We start from the raw sequence: 25,994 nt of genomic DNA, 5'->3' as shown, positions 1-25,994 counted from the left end.
CAGCTTCCGACTAGAAGCTCTGATCTTGCTTCCTTGTACTTCAGACAAAGATGGGTCTCAGTTCCTCTGAAAGTTGGGGAGTTCACTGCAGTAATAGGGAATCCATAAGATAGTGTCCACTAGGACTGTTTTATAAACCTAAGGCCCATGCAGGTGGTGTTCCTTCAATAGCAGTACTGGCAACAAAAGTATCATTACAATAATCACACAAAAGCAAATTTAAAGCTTTACTTTCTCACGCAACACAACCATTTTAATTTTTTATATTCCCTACCATATTTGTACATTATTTTAATCAACCTGTGGATACCATCCAATCTTAGCTGGAGATAGTAAATCTCCATTGAGTTAAGATGTATGAAGGCACTTTTAAAATGCTCCAGGGCTATTCCAAATGCAAAGAAAGCCAAAGCCTGTTCTTGTAAACACTCTTTCTTAATTATTTTTCCATATCTCTACAAGAGGGAAAATGATTCTTAAAAGGGCAGAAAAGGTAGGGGGAGGCTGTGGTAGTTAATGAAAGTGTTTTCACAAACACAGAGGGCCTACCTATAGGCCTCAAGAGATCAAAGATATGGCCTTCCCCCTGAGATGCTAACAATGCAAGCATTCTCTTAGTATTGCTATTGTAACAAACTAGCTAAAATGCTTCAACCAATACAAATTTATTATATGATTCTGTAGGTTAGAATTCTGACATGGGTCTCAAGGGGCTAGAATCTAGCTGTCAGTAGGGCTGCATTCCTTTCAAGAGACTCTAGAGGAGAATCCATTTCTTTGCCTTCTCCAAGGTCTAGAGGTCATCTGGGTTCCTTGCCACATGGCTGTTCTTCCATCCTTAAAGTCAACAACATTGCATCTGTCTGATAATTTTTCCATAGTCATATCTTCCTTTTACTTTTCTTATAAAGGCCCTTTTAATTACACTGGATCCACCCAAATTATCCAGGATAATCTCACTACGGTAAGGGTTTTAACTGAACCTTTTATGCAAAGTGTCTTTTGCCAAATAAGGCAACATCTTCACAGATTTCAGGGAGTAGGATGTGGAAATCTTTGGGGAACCACTATTCTGTCGATCACAGCAAGACAATCCCATGAACAGATAATCACAACACAACACAGTCAATGCAACAGCAGCACTTGGCCATAAGGTATTTTGAGAGCATAAAGCAAGCTAACCTCATACAGCTCTGGGTGCAGGGATCAGGAAGTACCTGCAAAAGGAGGTACTGGATAGAGAGGTGATGATGGTGAACAGGAAATAGCCATCAGAAAAGATACAGAGGTCAGTTTTAAACAGCAGGCAGCCAGGGCAGACAGCAAGCTGCTGTTGGAATTTATCCTATTATTTCTGCCTCTTCCACACCTCTCACATCTGTGCATTTGTCACCATCCCACTGCTGTCATTTGAGAAAAAGGCCACTGATGGCAAGGTCACAGAGATGGTATTTTAACTGCATGTATCATATCCAACAGTGTGGTGACCAGAGCAATACTTTAAGCATCTGCATAGGATCTTGCCACTTACCTGCTTTAATTTATTGACCTATAGAGTCTCAGGATAAAATTCATTTTTGACATAAGATTTAGACACTTACCCATTTCAGCCTCATTTCTTGATTTTGCTTCTTACTCCTTTAAAACAATGTATGAGTTTCATATAAGCATCCTGTAATGTTGGTTGGCCCACTTCACAGAAAGATTTGGGAGGCTGTGACTTATGACTTAACCAGACAGCCAACACAGGCTGACATCCCAGTGGTCCTCCCACTGTGCTGTGGTAGGGCCAGTGTACTTTCAAACTGATTTTTTTCCTGGAGATCCCAGGGATTTGGGGACAAGTACCTCATTGTTTCCTGCAAATTCATTTTCCCTTAAACCAGATAACACTGGGATTGGGGTATTTTGGGGGCATGGTAGTGAGTCATAACAAGTTTAATTCCTTTTACTTCACGTGTTCAATGGCCCACATAATTGCAAAGCATAGACACTTCCTCTCTGCTGTTAAGAGAATTATCAAGTTAAGAATGTCTTGATCTTAATTAGCTTTTACTAAGCCTTTTCTGATTCCCCAGATAATATATGTGGCTAAATGGTAAATAATTAGGGTTAGGACCATTTTCCTTTGTTTCTAAAACAATTTTTGAAGAATGTACAAAGAGAACTTATATGGAAATCTTCATCTCAAAAGTCACTCTGTAATACATGGCACTTTTCTTTAGAGGGAAATGATGACTTTGAATAAGGGATACATTTTTAAAAACAGCAAATAAATCTAAAACAGAAGCTGTATCTTTTGTATCTTTGTATTGACAGCGAGATGTCCATTTCCTTATTATTTTCTCTTCCCTGCTGTGCAAACTCTGGATATAGTAAAACCTTAGCCATTAATACTGTAAGTCCTATCAAATAATTGGATGACTTTTCTTTGTCCATGGCTTAATCTCTTTGCCTGTGACATTATCACTCATGCTCTGTGCTTATAACCTCTATTCTGCATCTCCTCCCCCATCTCTTGTCTAGATCAGAAGTCTACATCAGAAGATAGCTCTGTGACTGGCATGGAATAAGTGAAAACTTTCTAATTATTTACTACTATATCCAGCAGCTTTGAAAACAGAGATCAAAACCTAGATTTACAATGTACTGTGTGAACATTGTTAAATTCCTCATCTGGTTAAGTCTCAAATTATACAAATGGACTTAAGTAAATAAAATTAGAGTAAAAGAAATCAATTTGTATGGTTTTCTAAAGATCATGTTAAGTAATGTTTATACAATTCTACTGAGTAATGACAAAGTGATGGTTATCGTTATTATAGTTACTACTATTACCAACACTCCTACAATTTCCTATGAGGGCCCTTCCCTCCATGTTGGAAGCAAGGAGAGGTGGAGAGGGACAAGAATGCATCCTGGTATCTTTAGGCATGAGGGTGCTTTTTGGAAAGAGGCTGCTCTGAAAAGTTCCCTTAGGATGCTCCTATCTGAATGATGGGAGACAGGAGACGATCTGGGAAGCATCTAGAATCAGGTGATTTTTTTACACCTCTGAAGACAGGGATGGACAAGAGCACTGTAAGGGTCCAGGCATCTAGACCATGGTGATGGTGTGGCTCTCATAAGGGAAGAGGTGCAGAGCAGAGGGTAGAGGCTCTCTCTACAAACTACCACCTCTCTGTATTATTGTTTCCAATTTCACCAAAGATTTGGATATTAGATCCAAATTCCAGTTTAAATTCCCATAAAAGAAGCAATGACAATACTTGGCGAAAGAGGAGGAAAATTTAACTCCATTTACCCTCTCCTAAGTGCCAGCTACAGTTCTCAAGCCTATACATACCTGATGTCATTAGTGGTCCTAACTGATTGGTAGACATTATCTCACTTGTGTTCATACAGATGAGAAAACAGGCTCTGAAAGGTTAGTTGCTTATCCAGTTCACCAATCTGGCGAGAGAGGAACTGGCTCCACCTTTGCCCCAAGTCCCATCCAATCTGCAGTTGGTCCTGCAGACATCTGAGCAGCCGGCTGGTGACAGCACATGCAACTATCTGACTGGATGTTTTGCTGTGCATGGTATCACCAGGGTAGTTACAGGGTTCCCCGTGATCTTGTCTGCTTTCATGAATGTGTAGAGGCATAAATTCTGTTCTCTGACTGGGAAACATTTTGTTTCCAGCATGTAGGCTGTGTGGGAGTAGAGCATTGTTGTTACAACCCATATTGTTATAACCTATTTTATGCTGTCCTCTCTGAGATTTGAGGGTTCTTTTTTTAGTTCCAATTTTATTTAAAGCTTTGTCTTTCTGGGATGACCTTATGAACTACAGATCTCATTTTAATGGAGGGACTTAAATGAACAGCAGTCACCAAATGGCTCTCCCTGGCACACTGCAGAGCAAAGCAGACATAAAGCTTTCATAAAGGAGTCCTGAGAAGTTGGAATTAGACTGTTTCACAAGATCAATGTTTTCTCAGATGAGCCAGGAAATGCTTTTTTGCAAATGGAACTTACTGGTTTTCCACAGATGTGAGCTGATGAGAACAGAAGCATGAATTCCAAACCTCCTCCCAAGAAAGACTCTGAAATCTGCACATAAGCACTTCTTACCTTGTTTGTGTTCAGGCCTTGGCATGAGTCAAGATTTATATCAGAAGTTAATTTTAATATTTTTCATTACAGAGAAACTATGTTTTGTTTTTGTCTAAATAAGCTGAGTTTTAAAACTCAACAAAGATGGCTTCATAAAATATCTGAATTAAGGAAATAAAGACTATTTCCCCACTGGGAGAAAAGAGACCATTTTACAACAGGGGATACCCAGGTGAGGCCTTGATACAGGGTAATATTTTGACAGGTGTAGAGGCAGAGGAATTAGTTTGGATACATATGTGTATGGTAAATATGCGGATGTGTAACCATAATAGTACCACAAAGCGAGGACACTTTCAAAGCCCAACACATGTCACATTTAGAATCAATGTCATCCCTTACTAACTGAGCAGTAATAGGCAACTGATGTATGTTCTCAAATTCAAATTTTCTTATATATGTTACATGCATAATACATAAGCTAAAGATTGAAATTAGTGTGCATTAAAATTTCTGTCAGATAAGCTTTATTTCACTTTCATATGATAAAACATCGCCTTGACATTTTACTTTTTATCAATGATTTGCTGTTTGTTTCCCAAGATGGAAATGGGGGAATTTCTCCAAATATGGTTTTGTAAACATATTCAGTGTTTTTTCTCTTAATTTCTGCATCCCATGATTAAATTTTCAGGCATAGAATAATTCTATAACTCCTTTCATCTTTAAACTGCAGAAAATATATTACAGTCCTGATGTTGTGACACAAAATTTACATTAAATTGATTTCTTCAAATATAAAGTACATAAATACATGTACAAGTACAAATATAAAGTACATAAATACATACAAATATAAAGTACATAAAGTACATGAATAAAGACAATAGCTATCCAGGGAGGTGGAAACGGCAGCTCAGATTTTTTTTCTCATCTGTTTTTACACTGAATCTGTTTTCACACTAAATGATAGTTAAACTTTATTTCTAATTGATACTCCCTTTGAGGCTTTCTCATGATTGTATATAAGTAAGTAGAAATATACCTTTTAAGAAGTATCTTTTATGTTGCTGCTTTTTTTTTTTTTATCAGAAGGTAATCTCAAAAAGAAGATGTGGCCTTTTAAAGCTGTCTTTGAGTTGATTGGGAAGATATTACAGCAATTTGTTTAGCTACATGAGCACATTTCAGAGGAATACTGATAGAGATTTAAAGCTTTTTTTTTTTTTTTTCTATTAATGGTCTGGTTGCCTATTGGTCATCGTGAAGCAAGAGAGTAAGCTTGCTTAAAGTATTATTTAAGTTAACCCCCTGTGGAAATTCCAGTAGGAATAATCGTGAATGACATAAAGACCTGAAGTCATAGCATTTAACATGACCAATCTTTAAGTTTCATTACACATACATGTGGACACACACATAGCTAACATTCTCTACAGCAAAGCTCAGAATTTTAGATTTGAAAATTTAAAAACATAATCAAATGAGCTTCTCAGGTTAAATCTTTATTTTACTGAGCATTCATTGTGTGTGGAGTAGTGGTCTATGGTGGATAATGTTTTCTAAAATGTCACAACATAAGATCGTTTCTCAATTAAGCAAAACCAGACACATCTTCCTGTCTCTGCACTGTTTATGTGCTGTGCAGGTTGAGCTTCCTGTGTGCCCAGAGCTGCCCGCAGATTGCCATCAGCCTGGTGTGCCATTATCTCCAAACCCTCTAAACCTGTCCTGTCTATCAACATGGCTTCAGAAACTGCTTCTCCACATTCCCCCTACCTGGAAAGCCCCTGCCTCAGTCCACCTTCTACATCCTGGCCATCTCTGACTCTGTTCACACATCACACTCCCTCTGAGGCTTTCCACTGACCACCTGGACTAGAATGACCAGCCCTTAGTAGTTATGTCTACATCACATGTGTTTCAGTTCATTATGAAGGATTTCATCTTTGGCTGGTGGTATTCTCTGAATGAACATTTAAGTCATTTATTAGAGTTAATCTGTTTTCTATCCCGTTCAACTTGAAGTCCACATAAAGTTGTAAATTTCCTAGGGCACTTGGGTCTTTTGTGTGGAGATGGAACTGAAGGAGTTTTAAATCCGGTTATGTGCTTGTGTGCTAAAGGACTGAACCAATATTTGAAAAATAGTAAGAATGTTGGAATTTCTATTTCCTAAAAAGTTATATTGTAAAAAAAAAGAGCAAATAATAGGCATGGGCATGCACAAAAGTAAGTGGTGTTTCTCAGTGTAGTGTTTCAAAGTTTTGTTTTTCATTTTGCCTGTGCTATTCTTTATTATTTGAGACTGGCCTCACTGAGGTATGACTGCAAACCTTCTAGATCCCATCCTCCTCTGAGGCTCCAGCTCTTCTGGTTCTTCTCTGGGACATTGTGATTTTTTTCAGGGGCCCATTCTGGATCAGTTACAAGTCAGAAAGGTTTTTGGGCAAAGAGGAACTTCATGTACTAAATGGAGCAGTGCTCCCTGAGCGGTGCCTTTCCCAGCATTGTTTTTCTTTTTTTAGAAATCAAAGTATGGATCTAATGCCAAAGCTCCAAACCATAAATCCAATTTAAGCAAAGGACTTAAAAGTCAAAACTTAGGACTTAAGTGTACACTCGGAAGGAATGAGGAAGGCGGGAGGAGGATTGAATCCTCAACCAGCAACCCCACTTTGCTTCCTCCTGACCACTCTGCACCCCAAAACTTGTCTAAGTAGTGGAATTGGTTGAGTGAGCATTCAGTGACTATGTATTTATGAACTAAAGTAAAAGTGAAAGAAACTTGAAACACGCAAAAAAAAAAAAAAAAAAGAAAATTGAATCCATAATCTGCAGATTTTCTCCCAGACTTGAGTAGGTTTTATTTCTGTTAAAATATGCCTGGCTCATCTACAGCTGTGCACCCAACAGCTCACTTTATGTTATATCAAAATATTCTCAATCTTTCAACTGCTATAGATTTCTGTCTTCCAAACCTTTGCTCTAATAAGCGAGATCTGTCTGTTTTCCTTTAACAACTTAGTTAGAAATAATTTCCTTTTCTCTCCCCACCTCCTCACTAGTGCCAACTCTACCTCAATTCCTAATTGTCCATAATCCAAACCCTTGGGAGAGGAAAAGGGTAGAGCTTGCCATACTTATTTGTGTGTGTGAAGGGAGGGGCCGTAGTCCTAAACTGGTTCTTTGCCAATGATGATGGCTTCCATTTTTTTTTTTTAAATAAAGTTGCCTTTTTCTCATATTTGTTTTGTATCTTCAGATGAATGATTTTTTTTTTTTCAAAGTAGGCCTGAATTAGGGTATACAAAGCAGTAATTCTCTCCCTGGTTCCCTGGAGAGGCAACCATCTATTCTCTTCTTGAACACTTCAGCGCCAGGGAAGCTGTTACTTTGTAGGAGAGTTGATTTGTTCTGTCACTGGACAGCTACATTTCTACACCCTCATGAATTCACTTATTCCTTTATTAATCATTTATTTATTGAGCGCCTAGTATAGGACAGGCACTCTTCCAAACACCTGGAATATAGTAGTGATCACAGAGATGACAGTCACCACCTTTGCTTAGGCTCAATCTTGGCATCACTCTACTTATGCCAAAGAGTCTTGAGTGCCAGCTCCATCATATCCTTGTGTTATCTTGCGTGAGACACATATTCCTCTGTGCCTCAATTGTTCATGTGTAAAGTGAGAATAATAATACCACCTAGCTCGGTTGCTATAGGATCAATGAGTCAATACAGATAAGGCACTTAGAGTATTTCCTAGCCCAAAGTATGTGCTCAGGAGGTGACCACTGTTATTCTTCCTGCTATTACAATTAGCCATGGCCCTTTCTGTTGGTGCGACCTCATTATTTCAGGACTCACATCATATGTCGGTTTACTGATGCTGGGGATTACGGATGGCAATCTGCTTTGGCTGCAAGTTCCTCTCAGCTCCTAGCAGAGAGCCTGGACTAAAGTAGATGTTCTAGAAATGTCTGCTGAATGAGCCAGTTAAATATTTTGGCTTTTGAAAATACACTTAAACATAACATGGGAAGGATTTCTTCTTTTCTTTTCCAAGGTGAATTTGATCTATTCCTGTAGCTATATTGTGGAGTATTGGCAATTAATGTGCCATTAAAGATTCTTTGAAGAAATTGTTATGAAATGCCATTTATTTTAATCCTTAATAAATAAAAATGGTAAGAGGCGCCACTTCCTAATAAATTATGCAGAAGGTTTGGGTTTTCAATATACATAGACCTTGTCACAACTGAACTCTAAATCCAAGGCTAAATTCTGCATCATCCTTTATGGAACTTCCACATTGATTTCCAGGAGTTTTGTTTTGTTTTGTTTTCCTTTCTTTTCTTTTCATGACCTTTGGTTTAAATGTTTTTCCTCTCTAGTTGAAAGTGTCCATGTCAATAGTGATGAATAGGTATCTTTCAATGCCTTCTTCCTGCTCCCTACCCTGCTGCTTCAGAGGTTCTGGTCAGAGTGGCCTTGGCTTACAAAAGAGTTTATGACTGTCATCTCCTAGAAGCAGCTGGAGGACAAATGTCTAAAGCAGAAACTTAGAAGGGGGCATAGCTCCAATATCTGTGCCTTCCTTAAATGGAAGCAGCCTTACAGGGTTTATCGGTACAACTTTCAATGATTCATACAGATAGCTCTGCTCTTTGGGTGGAGGTTTCTGTGTAGGTCTAGATCTGAACAGGCAAAATGGGATTATACCTGCTTTGAAATACTATTTCTCAAATGTATGAGCCTCAACTCTGGAGAAGGTATTGATCCTTGTCATGTGCGGTGATTTTCTTAAATTCAACTACTGCCCTAATTATTTTCTTAGCATAGTACATTTAGGGAAATGCTTCCTGACCCTGAAGCAAATATATGCTAAAAAGATTTTTTTGTGTGTGCAAAGTTCCCAGTTTACTCCTCTACAATTTCTCTTAAGAAAGCTAATAAAACTATGCATCTACCATAATTCTTATTTACATAGTTAATGCAATACCATATATTGTTTGCAATATAATTTTCACTGAGAACCTTTGGATACTTTAATTTCAACAGATGCCCTTGATTCCTTAACATCATACTCTTTGTAATGCTAATCGTCAATTTTAGATAATGTAGTAACAGCTGGAGAGCAAATTAATATGACCTGCTATAGGTCTGACTGGCTGTGAAAATTCCATGAATGAGTCAAATAGTAGTTTTCAGATTCCTTACATTTAGAAAATCCCATTTCTAGTTTCTGAAAAGTACATCATAGTTTGTAGTGATTTAACTGAATATATTAAATTTAACATGTGACCCTCAAGCCTTAGACTTCTCCTCCTCTATATCCTTACTGATTTCTTGTATGTTTGTTACATACATTTTTGAGAATAGAGCTGAAATTTCTGACAAAAATTTATATTTTTCTATTTCTCCTTGAAGCTCCATTGATTTGTGCTTCATGTAGTTGAAACTCTATCAGTCGATGCATAAACATTCAGAATTCTTGTGTATCCTTAATGAACTAACTCCTTAATCATTATGAAATAATCCATCTATATCCACTGTAAGATTCTTTACCCTGAAACCTCTTTTATCCTTTATTAATATTGATTGATGCTTTTTATCCTTTTGTTTATTATTTATTTATTTATTTATTTATTTATTTATTTATTTATTTATTTATTTAAAGATTTTATTTATTCATGAGAGACACACACAGAGAGAGAGGCAGAGACACAGGCAGAGGGAGAAGCAGGCTCCATGCAGGAAGCCCAATGTGGGACTCCATCCCAGGTCTCCAGAATCAGGCTCTGGGCTGAAGGCAGCACTAAACCGCTGAGCCACCTGGGCTGCCCTGTTTTTAGTTTTAGTAGCTATACTAGGGTATAATTGTCATAAAATAATCTGTATATATTTAAAGTGTATAATTTTATGAATTTGACATAGGAAAACAGAGTCACACTCAAGATTATGAATATGTCCATTGTTCCAAAAGTTTCTTTATGCCTCTTGGCACTCCTGAGCTCCTGCTATTCTCTGTCTTTGACCAATCTCCTAAGTCACAGATCGTTTTTGTCATTTTATATTTCTTTAAATTTTATAGAATATTATACAGATGGAATCCTATGACTTTTATACAACACAATTATTTTGGAATCCATCTATTTTGTTGCATTTATCAATAGGCCATTCCCATTTTTTGCTGAGTAGTATTCCATTGTATAGCTATCCCACAGTTCGTTTATCCATTCATCAATCGAACAAACATTTGAGTTGTTTCCAGTTTGAGACAATTACAAATAATTACAAACGAACATTCACATATGTGATTTGTATGGACATATGCTTTTACTTCTATTAGATAAATATCTAGGAGTGGAATGGCTAGATTATGTTGGCAGGTTTATATTGAACATTTTAAGAATCTGCAAACAGCTCTCTAAATTGATTGGAGCACTTACTATTCCTCCCATTAGTATATGTAAGTTTCAGTGTATTCACATCTTTGCCAACAATTTGTCTGGTATTTTTATTTTTTTATTTTATTTTATTTTATTTCTTTTTTAAATTTTTTATTTATTTATGATAGTCACACACAGAGAGAGAGAGAGAGAGGCAGAGACATATTCAGAGGGAGAAGCAGGCTCCATGCACCGGAAGCCCGACGTGGGATTCGATCCCGGGTCTCCAGGATCGCGCCCTGGGCCAAAGGCAGGCGCTAAACCGCTGCGCCACCCAGGGATCCCTGTCTGGTATTTTTAAATTTAATTTTAATCTTCTACTATGTGTAACTCTAATCCATTATGGTTTTCATTTTCATTTCCCCAATGACTGGTGATGTTGCTTATCTTTTTGTGAACTTCTTTTTCATCCACAAATATTTTCTGATAAAATGATATATAGTTTTGTGCATTTGTTTTATTATTATTGAGTTTTAAGTCTTTATGTATTGGTGGATACAAGCCTTTATTCAGGGTAAAATATGCAAATCTTTTCACCCTATCTGTAACTTGTCTTTAGGTCTTTTAACAGTTTATTTTAAAGAAGTTTTTGAATTTTTATGCAGTTCACTTTATCAATGTTTTCTTCAATGGATCATGCTTTTGGTGTCTAATATCAGAATATGGTATATCATTCAGGAGCTCAGGGTAAAATGAAAATGCAGGGCCTATGGTTAAAAAATTATTGATAATTTCAAGATGGTATTATCAGAGCATTAAACCAAATATGGGGTCTTTCTAATAGCATATATGTTGTATATTCAAATACGTATAGTGTTTTTCCATTTCTCCCGCTTGTCATCATATGTTTCACTTTTACATGTTATAAACCCCACATTGTATTATTATTTTTGCCTAAACAGTCAATTATCTCTTAAAGAGATATAAATAACAAAAAATATATATGTATTGACCGTCAGTAGTGTATTACCATCAATAATGCTTATTATTCCTTAGAGAAGGTCCTTATTTCTATCTGGTATCATTTTCTTTGTCTCTGAAGACCTTCTCTCAACATTTTTTGCAATGAAATCCATCTGATGATACACTCCTATTCTGTATGTCCAAAAACATCTTTATTTTTCCTTTGTTTTTGAAAGATATGTTCACTGTTTTAGGGTTTTAGGATATTTTTTTTCTTTCAGTGCATTGAAGCTATTGCTCCACTGTCTTTTTCCTTGAATTGTTACAAATAAAATATCTGCTGTCTTTCTTGCCCTTTCTGTATATAATGCGTTTTTCCTACCTCTGGGAGAAAAAGAGATTGTTTCTTTATCATTCTTTGAGTACTTTTAGTAAGATGTGCCTTGATGTAGTTTTTGTCATTTTTCCTGTCTTTAGAGTTTATTAAACTCTTTGGATCTTTGGTTTTATACTTCTTAACAATTTGGGAATTTCTCAGCCATTGTTTCTTCAAATTTTTTTCCCGCTTGTCTTGATACTAACTTCTGGAGATGCCAATTAAACATACATATTGTCACTTCAAGTCTTTGCACAGCTGACTGAGGTAATATTTCCAGTCCTGTGTGCTTTTGAAGCAATACTACTTCCAATCTTCTCAGATGGTTTTCCTCAGCCTGGGATAGCTTCCTTACATAAAATGCTGACAAGCACAGAGCTGAATTCTCATGGAAACTTTCTGCAGATCTTGGAAGTTTCTCTTTCAGCAGCTCTCTCTTCTCTAATACACTATATACCATCTACTTTGGTCTTTCTGGACTCTCAGCTCAATCTCCTCAATTTAGAAAGTCCACTGAGCTCTCCTCCCTTCACCATGCCCTGGAATATTTCTCAGGAATTAGGACTCACCTCTTTTCTTTCTCATAACTCAGGGGCTGTCCAGTATCTTGCAGAATTCAATATGTCAATTTTTTTATTGCATCCCTGTTTATCTTGGTCAGATGTTGAAGTCACTTTTTAAAAAGTCTGAGACCTTTCAGTTTAAAGAATTATTAAGCTCTCTCAGATTATGGCATATGGTTCATGTAACATTCATATTCTTTTTCAGTTATAATTCCAGCATTGAAATTTGTTCATTATGATAGTATTTGATTATAAAATATTAGCAAATGTTAAGAGTACTCTTGGGCCTATGTTCCTCAAGCCATTTGGTTACATTTGATTAGCCTCTAACTTTATGAAGAACATAGTGAAAAAAAAGAATATAGTGAGAGGCATGATTAATATTTATAATAATGCAATTGTATTTTATCTCATAGTAAGTATAAAATGGCTTTTTGGTTGAGTAGCATAAAGTGAAAGGATTATCAAAATTAAAGAACGTGATTTTGTCCATTTAAATGGCAAAGTAAAACTTTTTTCCCCCATGCTTTGCGTATTGGCGTGTGTGTGTGTGTGTGTGTGTGTGTGTGTCTTTTTATTGTGAACAAAGTATCATAAGTTCAACTTCCAACCTGTCAATATTTCAAGATGGCAGTGAGTTATTTCAGAATTCCAAAGGAGGTTTTTAGCAGTTATTGTCAATCATGGTTTTCTTAATTTAAAAAAATCTTTTAATTAAGAAATAAAAAGTTATCATTGAACATTTGGACACTAACTGAATAAGCTTGGAATATTCTGGAAATTTAACTAGAAATACTTAGTAATTGTACTAGTTGCAAAAATATTGCAAGGATTTTGAACACTCTTTTGAGATACTTATCTGAGAACACCATTAGGAACACAAATAATAAAATGTATATTTAGACTTAAAAAAGGAAGTATCATTTAGATAGCAACTAAAATGAAGGATCTCAGATTCCACTCTTCCTATGACAATAGCATTTGAAAAATTAAGTAGAATACTCAGCTATTTGCTCAACAATTGAGGAAATATTATACCTTCAGTCAGCTAGCAGCATGGTGGATCCTGACACTTACACTAACAAAAAGAAGTTGGTACAAAATATCCTCAAAGCAGTGTTAAGTTTCTTTCAGTATTTGATATCATTGATGAAGAATCTGAACATGAATCATGTGTTCATATTGATAAGTGTTGCAGATGCCACACCGAATGACACATCAGCACACTGAATGAGACAGAGCAAACTGCTTCTTTGCATATGCATGTATGTGTTCTGGCCAGGAGGAAATGAAGTAATTCATAAATTAGGAATCTGTGACAGGATATATTATTAGCAAAACTTTCTTTAGATGTAATAGTAATAATGATTGGCTTGAATCCCGAGCATCATTGAAGGGCACACATTTTTTTTTCCTTTTCATTTTTTTTAGAGATAAAAGGAAGAACATGCAAGGGGGGAGAGGCAGAGGGAGAGGGAGAAAGAGAGTCTTCAGCAGTCCCCATACCCAGTGCAGAGTCCAACTCGAGGCTTGACTTCACAACCATGAGATCATGAGCCAAAATCAAGAGTCAGATGCCCAACTGACTGAGACATCCAAGCATCCCACATATTCTTCTTATTTAAATATGCACAAGAATTTTTAATATTGTCTTTTGCAGCTATATAATTAACATTGATAATTTATTTTTATATATATGTAATTGCAATTTAGAAGGAGTAAGTTAGCAAACCAACAAACACAATGTTTTATAATTATTCATCTTTATAAGCTATGAATAAATAAAGGGAAACAGTAGATCCAACTTTTTTGCCATTTTATTGTCCAACGCTGAATTATGTTGGGGCTACAGGACTTCCAATGTGTTTCTAATATGTTAGAATCTTGCCATTAGAGAACCTCATTGGAAAATACTATTGGAAGGAGTTGCTTTTAACTGAGCTCTAAAGATGTGTTTCCTTTAGGAGCTTGTAGACACTGAATATTCAGAAAGCTAGTGAGAGTTCAACCCTGCATTAGGAATTCCAGGAATCTTATTAGATCTGTCTGTTTTTTGGAGCTGTGGGTCAAATATTGAACAGGATATTATGGGATGCCTTCCCTTTAGTCATCCTTTCAGGTATTTTCCTCGAGAGAGATTCTACTCACTGTTGTTTCCTTAATATACTTTACTAAGAGGGATTTTTTTTTTTTTTTATCAAGACAGTTTTGGAAAAAATTTTTTTTTAATTATTGGTGTTTCCATTTCAAAACCTACATTTATCTTTATCAGGGCATGTTCTGCTCCTCCAATTCTTAAATAGGATACAAAAATGCGGGACACCTGGGTGGCTCAGTGGTTGAGCACCTGCCTTCAGCTCAGGTCGTGGTCTTGGAGTCCCAGGATCGAGTCCCACATCCGGCTCCCTGCAGGGAGCCTGCTTCTCCCTCCACCTGTGTCTCTGTGTGTCTCATGAATAAATAAATAAAATCTTTAAAAAAAAAAGGATACAAAAATGCATCTTGCCTTGAATGCCATTTAGGGCTTACATATAGATTCTTTCAAAGAATAGATTCAGTATTAGATATTTGTTGAACAGCTGCTATGTGCAAAGCAGAGTAATAGGCTACTTTGAATAATATACGATGCAAATTATCAAGGGATTTATAATCCCTTTAGTATTTGCTGGGCAGGAATACACATAAACCCAATAATTCCACACATGACTAACTGGCATAAAACCATATCATACATTCTTTCTTATCCCTCTCAGTAGATAGCAAGCTCTTTGAGGACAAGAACTGTTTTTTTGTTTTTTGGGGTTTTTTTAATGCAAAATTATATCTCTAGTGCATATAGGCATAAGATTATGTTAGGCACTAGAGATAGGCTGTTTTAGGCTGTAGAATCAACAGTTAAAATTGAACAGAAATAGTAATGCATTGGATTGGGATGGTGGATTGGTACCACTCTGAACTAGCTGAAACACGCTTTCTAGAGGGATGGACCCTCGACGTAGCATGGGGGCAATTTCCAGGGGAAATTGAATGTCATCCTAGGTAAAGCACTAACAAAAAGATATAGAGGTTTTTTCATAACTTTAGTTTATTTATCATTTTCCTAATGTCCCACCCCACCTTTTTTCTCAGCCCTTTGGAAGAGCTCCTGGATATGGTTTATTTTTATGGCTGAATTATATGATAATTTATGGCTTTGGGTAAATTATTCACAATGCTATTTTCTGCAACTAGGAGTGCCAAAATCTCATTAGTTCTGCCACAAAAATGTCTATTCCAAAAGTTGCTTTCTACCCTGTAAATAACATGTGATTTTTTTCCATAGCTAATAGAGGAGTGACATTTAAGAACCTTCACTGATAACCAACTAGTACCGAGATTTATGTGTAAACAAACATGGTGTGTGTGATGTATCTACAATTTTATAGTTGCTATATAAAAACACATGCCATATTGTACATTTTTCAATTTAAATAATGATTAAAAATATCTCCATCACTCTAAGGATTATCTTGATTTCTCTTTTGTCAGTCTGCACATTGCATGAAAACAATTTGTGACAGTGATTGATTTAAATGAACCCGCTTCTGAGAGAGTGATTGTTTTAATTAAAAATGTTGGATATTTTTTTCCTTGTATCTGAAGGCAGTTGAACTGATTTGCATTTCTTTCAGTTTCGAGTGTTGAGGCTAATATATTATGAAACATTTTTTTCTTGAAACACATGCACATTAGCTTTCATTATTTCTATTTTAATTAATGTCAGAGTGTATGGTTAGTATGGAGTTCCAGACAAGGAGTACCCTCAAAACATTTTTAGTAAAACATTCGAGTAAAATGTGTTATAGGGTAAGTATAATGAAAGAGAAAACAGAAGGAAAAAGGATAATTAAGACATAGTTTTCATATTTTCTTAAGCAGAGTAAATATTCTGAATTCATAAGTACTTTAGAAAAGAATAAGAAACTCTAACAGTTTTATGGGTTGAAAAATATTTTTGCATTTTTTTACATGGCTAGCTAGCTAAACTGTAGGTGTGGGATTTCAGGTATTTATTTTTCTTTAGTTATTAATTGACAGTTGAGGTTGTAGTGGTTTCATATATATCAGTACTAAAAACAAAATCCTTGGCTTCTATTTAACATTCATTAGAAGAATGTCACCAAACCCTCTTATCCTATTAGTTTAGTGAAAAAAAGAACATGTACCTCATTATAAGCTTGTTTCATATATGTAATTTTTTAACTGTTTTATATCTCAAGGCATACTATTCATTTGGGGTGATGTTCTATTTTTATCACAGTAGATGTCCTAACATTTTCAAACACTTTTGGCTGACTTCATGTTAGATCTGAATAGATAAGGAGGTCATCATTGCTTTTGTTCCATATTTGTGTACTTGTTTTTAACCCTATAACCCATGTAGAGGATTTGTCATCTTTGCTGGGTTTTTTTTGGTGTTAAGTTTTCTTCTTTGAGTATCACCATTAATCCATACTGTCTGTTGGATTTTTCCCCCTAAAATATATCAACATTAGTTAAACTAGATAATGTAATTTATATACCTTCTTAACCTAGAAGGTATAAACTTCAGCATATTGCAAATCACTCATTGGAAACAATGACTGCAGCCAAGGTCATGGTGCCAACCCCTCAGAATTATAGGGTGCCCAACCTGCCTCAGGTACTTCAAGGACCTCATATGATATGTGACCCTGAAGATTCCCAAGTCAGCTCATGTTAAGTATTTACAAAGCTTAGTTGTTTTTTTTTTAATTTATTTTTTATTGGTGTTCAATTTACTAACATACAGAATAACCCCCAGTGCCCGTCACCCATTCACTCCCACCCCCCGCCCTCCTCCCCTTCTACCACCCCTAGTTCGTTTCCCAGAGTTAGCAGTCTTTACGTTCTGTCTCCCTTTCTGATATTTCCCACACATTTGTTTTGTTTTGTTTTGTTTTGTTTTTCGTTTTTGGAGATGACGATTAAACAGGAAGTTCCAGTATTGGATCTTCACATACTGCAATCCATTGCCTTTCCCTCCTCTTTGGGGTGAGACAGCCCACTGTAGATGTTCTTTTTTGAGAGACTAGTGCTTCTCTTGCAGCTGCCCAGACAGGGTCCTGTCCATTCCGGCAGTCATGTGAGATATCTTACTGATATCAATATGTGTAAGTGAGCTGTCCAGCACATATTAGGCTGAAGTTGAGACTTGCTGTAGGGTGAGAATATGTAGGGTTTTTCTCCTCTACACAGTAGATCTAGAAACTTAATCATACCATTGCCTGACCACATACAATTGATGTGGTTGTTTTCTCAGGAAAATTGTCTCATTTTCTTTTGTTTTGTATCTGTTATGATTATTTGGCTTTGTACTCTTGGCCTTTGAGGAAAGTTTTTTTTTTTTTTTTGTCTTCTTTTTTAATTATTTGAAAGTGACCTCGAGCTATAAATGGCCTCATTGCACAATAGCCAATTTTATAAGTGAGGATTATAGTGAAGGTTTTATGGATATGTGACTAAGCACAAAGAGAAACTAATAAGTGGAATCCTTGAAAATTTGGGGCATCAGTTAATCTACAACAGTAATATGCATTTAGGATATTTGTATATATGTATGCAATATTATTTGCATGTTGAAATGTTATTTTTACACATCTTTTGTCAAAAGGCTAGTGCCTTTTGATGCAGATATTAAATCTGCATTTTCATTATGAAATTTAGGAAATTTTTAAAATAATAAAATGTTGAAAAATATGTATTCTAGTAACCAGAAAAGGATATTTATATTTCACATTTTGGTGTATTCTTTCCCATGTATTTTTATAGTATTTTTCAAATAGTCATACTCATTTTATTTATATACACACATGTCATTACAAAAAAGTTTATAACACCAAAGATTTATTTTTGAGTTAGAAGTCTGGAAGGCACAACTAAAAAAAGTTTTGGACACTTTTTAGGCTTTACTACCATCCTGGATTTCATGTTGTTGTTCTGATTGTCACTCTTATTAGCAATATATGAGATTACTAGATAAATTACACTCTAACCCAGTCAGCATTCATTAAAATATATATATATATTGCCCAGGTCCTATTTATTTAGACCCCAGGAATGTAATGATAAGCAATATTATACATTTCTATTTCCTTCATGAAACTTACAATACAGTTTGGAGAAAGAGATCAATCATACAATTGCACAAATAAATGTGAAATTCAAACCATGAATTATAAAGCAAAGTACTAACACTTGTTAACCTCCATGGTGGGTACATAGATATAGGTTGAATTAGTTCTTGTAACTTTAAATGTATTAAAAACATTTCAAAATGAAATAATTTTGATGTTTTAAAAATGAGTAATGCCTATGAAGAATGCTGCCATAAAAGTGTTCAAGGGAGGAGTCTGAATTTATCTGAGGTGTCAGGAAAATGCCCCAGAGGAAAAGTTGATGGAGCTGAAATTGAGAAGGAGGAAAAAGAGTAAAATATGCAAAGATTTATGCATGTGGATGTGTGCACAAGGAAACATCTTTATGCAGGTGAGAATATCTGAGACAGAGAAGGTTAAGGGGATGGGATAAATGTGGGGGATTATGGGATATTTGTAGGCAGCCAGCAGTGACCCAGCCTGGCCTATGTGCAGGGGATGGCGTGGAAAACAAAGCTGGGCAGATAAGATGGGGCCCACTGCTGCAGGGCATGTGCATAGTTCAGTGGATGGCCAGAGCCACTGCATGTTTCCTTTTCTGCTAGATTGGAACAGGCACACGGTAGGTGGGATAACTACCTAAGAGAGGTTACAAGGGGCTGAAGTGCTGCCAGCAGTGAAAATAGAAAGTGAGCAAGATTGTGAAGACAGCATCTGCAGGAAGCGGGCAACTGTTTAAGTGGAATGACAAAGGCAAGCACAGTGGTGATCTTGAGCGGCTGAGACAGTTCACATGAGTCATGAAGTCAGGGGTACAAGTACAAGGAAGGAGAATGACACTAGATGAGTTGAAGACTACCGTATTAGATCTGCAACTTTGGTGAGGGTTTCACAGGTGCAGATTTATTGGAGATGTGGCCAGTGGCAAAGTAGGGCAGATCATAGAAGAGATTTTCAAGCATTTTGATTCTAGCTTCATGTTATTGTTTTAAATCACAGATTCAGCTCCAAGTATGCAGGATTTGGGTTTATATATAATTGTGATTAATCCTTAAAAACTTAGTTTAAAAGAGAAAAAAGAAGATTGTCTTTGCATTTTATTTTAGGTTTTTAAGATAGTTTAGGTCAATTGTTCAACTTCCAAAAGCCATGTAGTTTACTTGTTAGCCGGGGAGGATCATGTTGGAACTCTCAACTGGACGCTTGTCAGTTCTGTGCTTTTTGTCAATTACTCCATTGCTCTGTCTCCACTTGCTCAGCTACAAAGCAGGCTTCCCATTAAGTAAGTTGTGGTGAGTTTAATGAGTTAATCCTGCAAGGTACTTAGAACAGTGCCTGGCACCTGAGAAAAGCACAATCAATGTTATTATGGTTTCTAAAAAGAAAACATCAAATAATGTGAAACTAGGTACATAGAAACCAATTTGGTTTCATTTCTTTGAAATTAAGCGAGAACTCAAAAACACAGTTCCGTTGTTTTCTTTATACTTCCTTATTAGAAACGAGAATGTGGGCAGGAAGGGTTCACTTGGCCTTATGACCTCTAGTTTCATCCATGTTGTCACAAATGACATAATTTCCCTCTTTTTGAAGGCTGAATAATATTCTGTTGTGTATAGATACTCATTTTCCTCATCCATTCACTCACTGATGGGCACCTAGATTGTTTCCATATCTTGGCTAATGTGAATAATGCTGAAATGAATATGTGGGTGCAGATATCTCTTCAAGACCCTGATTTCATTTCCTTTGGCTATGTACCCAGAAGTGGGATTGCTGGATCGATTGAGTTGGTAGTCGAATTTTTAATTTTTTGAGGAAGTTCCATGCTGTTTTCCATAGTGGCTGCATCAGTTTGCATTCCCACCAACAGTTAAGAGGGTTCCTTCTTCACATCATTATCAATACTTACTATCCCTTGTCTTTTTGGTCATAGGAAAAGAAAAAAAAAAGAAGTGTTCTCTTTAAGTGTGAGGGAGTTTGTGGGGGTTGTGTGTCTTGTACTGCCTTGCCTGACCTACTTAATTCAAGTCCAGAAGATGTAGTAAGCTAAAATGTAAAATTATTAAAGATAAATAATTCAGAACATAAAGGTTTTGCAGAAGAATTGTCAATTCCTGAAATCCTCTGTATGTCTTCATGGCAATTAAGAACCCACCTTTTTACCTTTGTCCTCTTCTTTTCTATGCTATTTATCTTCAGTGATGAGTAGAAGTACAATGCAGCATAAATAATTAAAGAAATCCTCAATACTTTAGAGGGTTGGTAGCCCAGTCAAATTTTACTGAGTGATGGGCAGACTAAGATGCAAGAGTAATTTTTCCACTAAAGCATATCTTAGAATTGTATACTAATTTTTAAAGGTGTATACTACAGAATAAGGAACATATGTCAGACAATCCCAATAATCACTTAGATTCTTTTTTATCCTAGTCTTCTAGAAGCATCTACACTCTATTATATTTAGTCACATTGATGTGACACTGTGGTGTTCATGCATTATTCCCCAGATTTTTTCACTCTCATTCAATCTTTGAAGAAAATCTGTGTACCATAAATTCACTTTTCAAATGATTGGTTATAGCATATGTACAAAACAATAGATATTGGCATTTTCTTTTAAATTTTTGAGCATTAAACAAAAAGCTAAGGGTATTCTGGTTTGGAACAGCTTTTTTTTTTTTTTGGCATATGTATATGTATTTTTTGTGTGTGTTCACCTGTTGGCAAATCCACAAATTTTCTGTCAATTACTAGGTAGTAGCCTTCATCATTCTATACCATTCTAATGTTTTGTTAGTATGATCTGATTGCATTTGCATGTCTCATTCAGCAGTTCTAGAGAGGTGCCAGTTGCCATGGCAAGAACTATGATGTCCAACATCAAATCTAGTCATGAGATGGGGATGGCCTTTGAAAAGCCACATATAAATATTTATATTCAAAGGTACAACTGTTGGTCCTTTGCGAAGCCTGGGTCACTTGAATGGTTATCTTTTCAATGAATCATCAGATGAGAAGTCTGTTACCATATTTCCCTTTTTTTTTTTTTAATAAACTTCCACTGTCCTCTATCTTTTGCCTTTTTGGTTAAGAATCAAATCCATATTTTATAATTTCATTCTCCTTTTTAGATAGAAATCTGTTTAATATGTCTAATTTGTCTGGATTATGGCCACAGAACTGACCTCACAGCATAGGTTTGTTATTGTGCCTTACCCTGAGCTCAGAAATCAACTTTTCCATTTTCCTATGGGTCATGCATGAGTACCAGATGCTTCCATACCCATTAGAGTAACCCTTTAGACATCAAAGAAACACTCTCCACAAGAGGGCTTTTTCTAAGAATGCATATCAAAATATTAGTTTGATTTAAAAAATATAGGTTTTTCACCTTTTGGGATTACTTGTCAAATTAAGTAAAAAGAAAAATCCATTTTAAAGCCTTTAATAACGTTTCTTAGAGCCAGAAGTGTGCAAAAACTCTTGTACATTCATCCTGAATGATATTAAACTATTAAACCAATTAGTTTAGGACTTAACTAATAATTAAACCAATAGATCAAGGAGCTTAATTGTTTTTGATTAATCATTGAAATCCTCACATTAGTTTTATAAAATGACCCATTTTCTGCAGCTGCCAAATGCAGCTTATGACCTTCTATGATTAGTATGCACCAGGTTTGAGAAGTACAGAGGAATCTGGGAGACATAGAATAAAAGGTGCTACTTCTATCAAATGCCCTCTTCTGAAAAAGAAAGAAAAGAATCAGAAAAAGAAATAAAAAACTCTATTGTGACACGTTGTGAGGCTTATGATAACTATGTTTGCCTTTCAGATCCCCAGCTCAAGGGTATAGTGACCAGGTTATATTGCAGGCAAGGCTACTACTTGCAAATGCACCCCGATGGAGCTCTCGATGGAACCAAGGATGACAGCACTAATTCTAGTAAGTGACAACCTCAGGCCACCCGCTAACACAGTTGGTAGAAGATACGCTGCTACAAAAATGACTTTTTAAACTACATTTACAAGTATTTGTTACGTTGGTTCATTTTTACAAATGTTACACGCTAGAAGGCCAGTCATAATTTTACTTAGACCACATGGATGAAAACAGGAACAGAGCAACACCAGAAGCCTGTTGTTGTAAGATAATTAGTTTCTCTTTCTTTCTTTTTTTTTTTTCTTAAAACAATCATCAGACTCAGCATTCTTGTTACTTTTATCTCATAAAAATAAAGTAAGTACACTAGTGCATTTAGATGAAAGATGAATCCATGTTTCCTTTGGAGATATTTTTATTAGGCCTGTAGGTTTTTAATGGTAACTGTGGAAATTCAAGAGCTATAAGGATTAGTTGTTTCAAATCACAGAAATGTAATTTTTCAAATTCTTCGCATTCAACAGGAAAAGTTAGTATCTCTTTTTAAAAGAGAGGACATGAAGGCTCTATGCCTTTAAATACATTGTACAAAATGTTTAACTACTTTACAGAATTGGGTCTGTGATGACTTGTCTTAAATTGAAAAGCCACTGACCCTGGTTGTATTCGTGTCTCTTCATTTTACTGTTTTTAAATATATATCTTTTCTTCATATTTTCATTTTAGTGTCCCTCCTTATCCAATTGTCTGCTTTTTTCCTTTCCCATTTTCTATTTATACTAATACTGGATTCCTTTTAATTTAGCACATCAGTTCTAAAATAGACACTCTCTACTTCTCAGGAGAATTAATGAAAAGCAAAAACTGATTTTATTGGACATATTTATTCACATATTACTAGTGGATCAGGAATGGATATGAATTTTTTCATCCATTTAACATTTACCCTTCATATATAGAGCATCATTCCATGAAAAGAAGGGAGGATTTGAATACACAAGACCAAATTATAGGTACTTTCTGTTTCAAATTTTAGTAATCAAATTTTCAATAGCACTGAGAATAGCTAATAAAGGAGACTGTTTTTGCATTTGGTGTTACTATGTGAAATGTCAATATTTTTCCAGCCATTGCATTTACTTTTTAGATTTTGGAATTTGCTTCATTTTAAATTTTTCTTTCAATTTAAAAATTTTTCTGTTTGCATTTCCTCCTTTTAAATTTCTAATCTTTTTCTCCCTTTGTGTCTATTATGTTGTCCTTTTGTCCTTTTAAACTTTTCCCTATCATATTTGTTCACTGATTCTCTGTCATTGTTGTTTATTTCCTTCTTCTATTTAGAAGAAGAGAAGGTAAAGCAGTTCAAACACAAGGAAGAAAGAGAAGTTATTTTTACTCATAAGACTGAGGTCAACCATTGTTTAGTTGTTGGGATTTTGCTATTAGGTTGAACTTTTTAAAAGTATAAGTCCTTGACTATCTTTGATCTATAAAAGATGTCAGTTTCTTCTAGTTCAAGCTAATACATGCATGTCTGCTCATTTTCTTCTCCCTATCTTTAACTCCTACCCATTCTTTGACAAAAGGCACTCTCTTTCGTTTATGTCTTATTCTTGTGGGGGTCATGGACTCTTGAGACTTGTAAGTGCTGGTGTCTTCAATATTCTCTGATTTCCTTCAACAAAGTCCAGTGGAGCATGAGCACTAGTTTTCCATAACTCTGATCATTGTAAAATTAAGACATTCTGACGTAGAAGTTGAGGCCATGCCTTATGACCAGGTTTTTAAGAAAGGAAACAAACCATAGCTATATGAAAATGATGTTTAGTTGAACTTCTCAGAACAAATAATTTCCTTCAAAGTTTTTATGTATTTTTTCCTGTCTTCTTTGGTTTTTGTAATGCCAAACAAGTTGTTTTTTAATGATGGAAATCAATATTGAATTAAGAATTGTTAGGTAGACACCATCTTTTATAGCATATTACTTCAGAACTCAATAAGCAGCACGATATTTTCTACACTGTGAAAGTGCAGATGTAGGCATTAAATGCACACACGTAATTATATCTGGTTATCTGAAGAATATTTAACACTAAACTGGAAAGCTGAGACACTAAAAGATACACAATCTTCTGTTTTATAAATGTGTGAGGCTTTTCTCCTGCTGCATAGCTGCATTAGAAGAAACAAGAATCTTGGGGCAACACTTGAAATCCTCTCTAATCCCCCTATGTGCTGATGAGGAATGAGGAGTTCCTGTGTACAAGCAAACCAGAACCAAGTCATAGCACCCACACTCTTGGGGCTTGCATTCCTGTGCAATAACTGGCCCATAGCTTCTTTACTTACAAGTTCTGTTGGCATTTTATGTTCATGTTTAACTAGTTAGGTTAGTTTTGTTAGCATTTCAACATTTGCAAAGACATAGCAGAAGAGAGCAAAATGGGGTATGATAAAGATTCTCTCCTCAAAAGGCTATAAAAATTGTATGACCATAAAATTTAATAAAACTTGGCAGGACTACAGAGCTTTATAAAAGCAATGGGAAATTACTAATTAACACTACTTTTGTTGCCATCACATTTGTAAATGAAAACCACACTGTTTTTAGGTAGAATTTAAGATTATTTCCTTTTCTTTGGTCCATTACAGCAGTCTTAGGAATCTTGAGAAAATCATAAGCTGTGAATAGTATTCTATAAAAAGGGAGGGAGCACTAGAGATGCCGGCAGGCAAGTCCTAATGGGAGCACAGTCCTTTCATTTGAGGAAGTGTGTGATGTAGCAATTCACAGATGCATTGCAGATTTTTGATAATTCTTTGAATATAAAACAAAGATTAATCATCTGTAAGTAGGGGAAATGAGAAATAACCTAAAAGTCACCATGATGCCCCCCTAAAAATTACCAAATGACAAAACTGAGGCTTGAACCTTCAAATCTTTGTGATTTGAGTTGTATACATCTCCCACAACTAAACACGAGCTTATTTAGAACTAGGTAAAGTCAGAACCACCCAACTAAGTTGCCTTTGCCAAAATTTTCAGATGAGTTGAAAAGAGAGGGTATGGCCAACAGGCAGGTGAACCTGACATACTAAAGTCTTCCCAGGGCTTTCTAGCCTCAGATTTAGAAATCTCTGGGAGGAAAGATGGCAAGACGATGGTTGATAATGGATGATTGGTTCTAATAGAGAAGATACTGTAGCAACTTGAGTGTTTATTGGTTTCCATGTTTTCTGGAAAGATCTTTAACAAGAAGAAGTGAGTATCCAGATTACTTCATCATCATACGTATTTTCAAGGGTGTTACTTGTTTAAAATTATTCGAGCTTCCCATCTACCTACTAAATGTTACCATTACTATGAACTATGGCATTTGATTAAGAGGTGGTTTTCTTTTCCCCCAATTGGCTTTTGGGGATGCCATGAGGTTTTCCTGTGCTCTTAAACTCAATACTTCCATTACCAGTCTTAATAAATGCTACGAGCAGAATAGGACTATAGAAATATCAATATGCTAGTAACTATAGCAATATTAAAATTTCACATGA

The 25,994-nt window shown here is 35.7% G+C and overlaps 1 protein-coding gene across 9 annotated transcripts in view; it reads left to right on the top strand.

Moving 5' to 3' along the window:
- The window catches only part of FGF14 (fibroblast growth factor 14), a 604,690-nt gene that overhangs the window by 459,045 nt on the left and 119,651 nt on the right, over nucleotides 1-25,994 (top strand). For 8 of the 9 annotated variants that reach the window (XM_025441199.3, XM_035704627.2, XM_035704629.2 and 5 more), the window contains one exon: nucleotides 22,395-22,505. The exons of the other annotated variant lie outside the window; for it this stretch is intronic. In XM_025441199.3, the coding sequence (XP_025296984.1) occupies nucleotides 22,395-22,505 (111 nt within the window). The remainder of the gene's footprint in view (nucleotides 1-22,394; nucleotides 22,506-25,994) is intronic. 9 annotated transcript variants of the gene reach the window in all.

Source organism: Canis lupus, chromosome 22, assembly GCF_003254725.2.
Source record: "Canis lupus dingo isolate Sandy chromosome 22, ASM325472v2, whole genome shotgun sequence".
Lineage (NCBI taxonomy): Eukaryota > Metazoa > Chordata > Mammalia > Carnivora > Canidae > Canis > Canis lupus.
The sequence above is the reverse complement of the archived record's forward strand: the minus strand, read 5'-3'. Positions and strand labels throughout refer to the sequence as shown.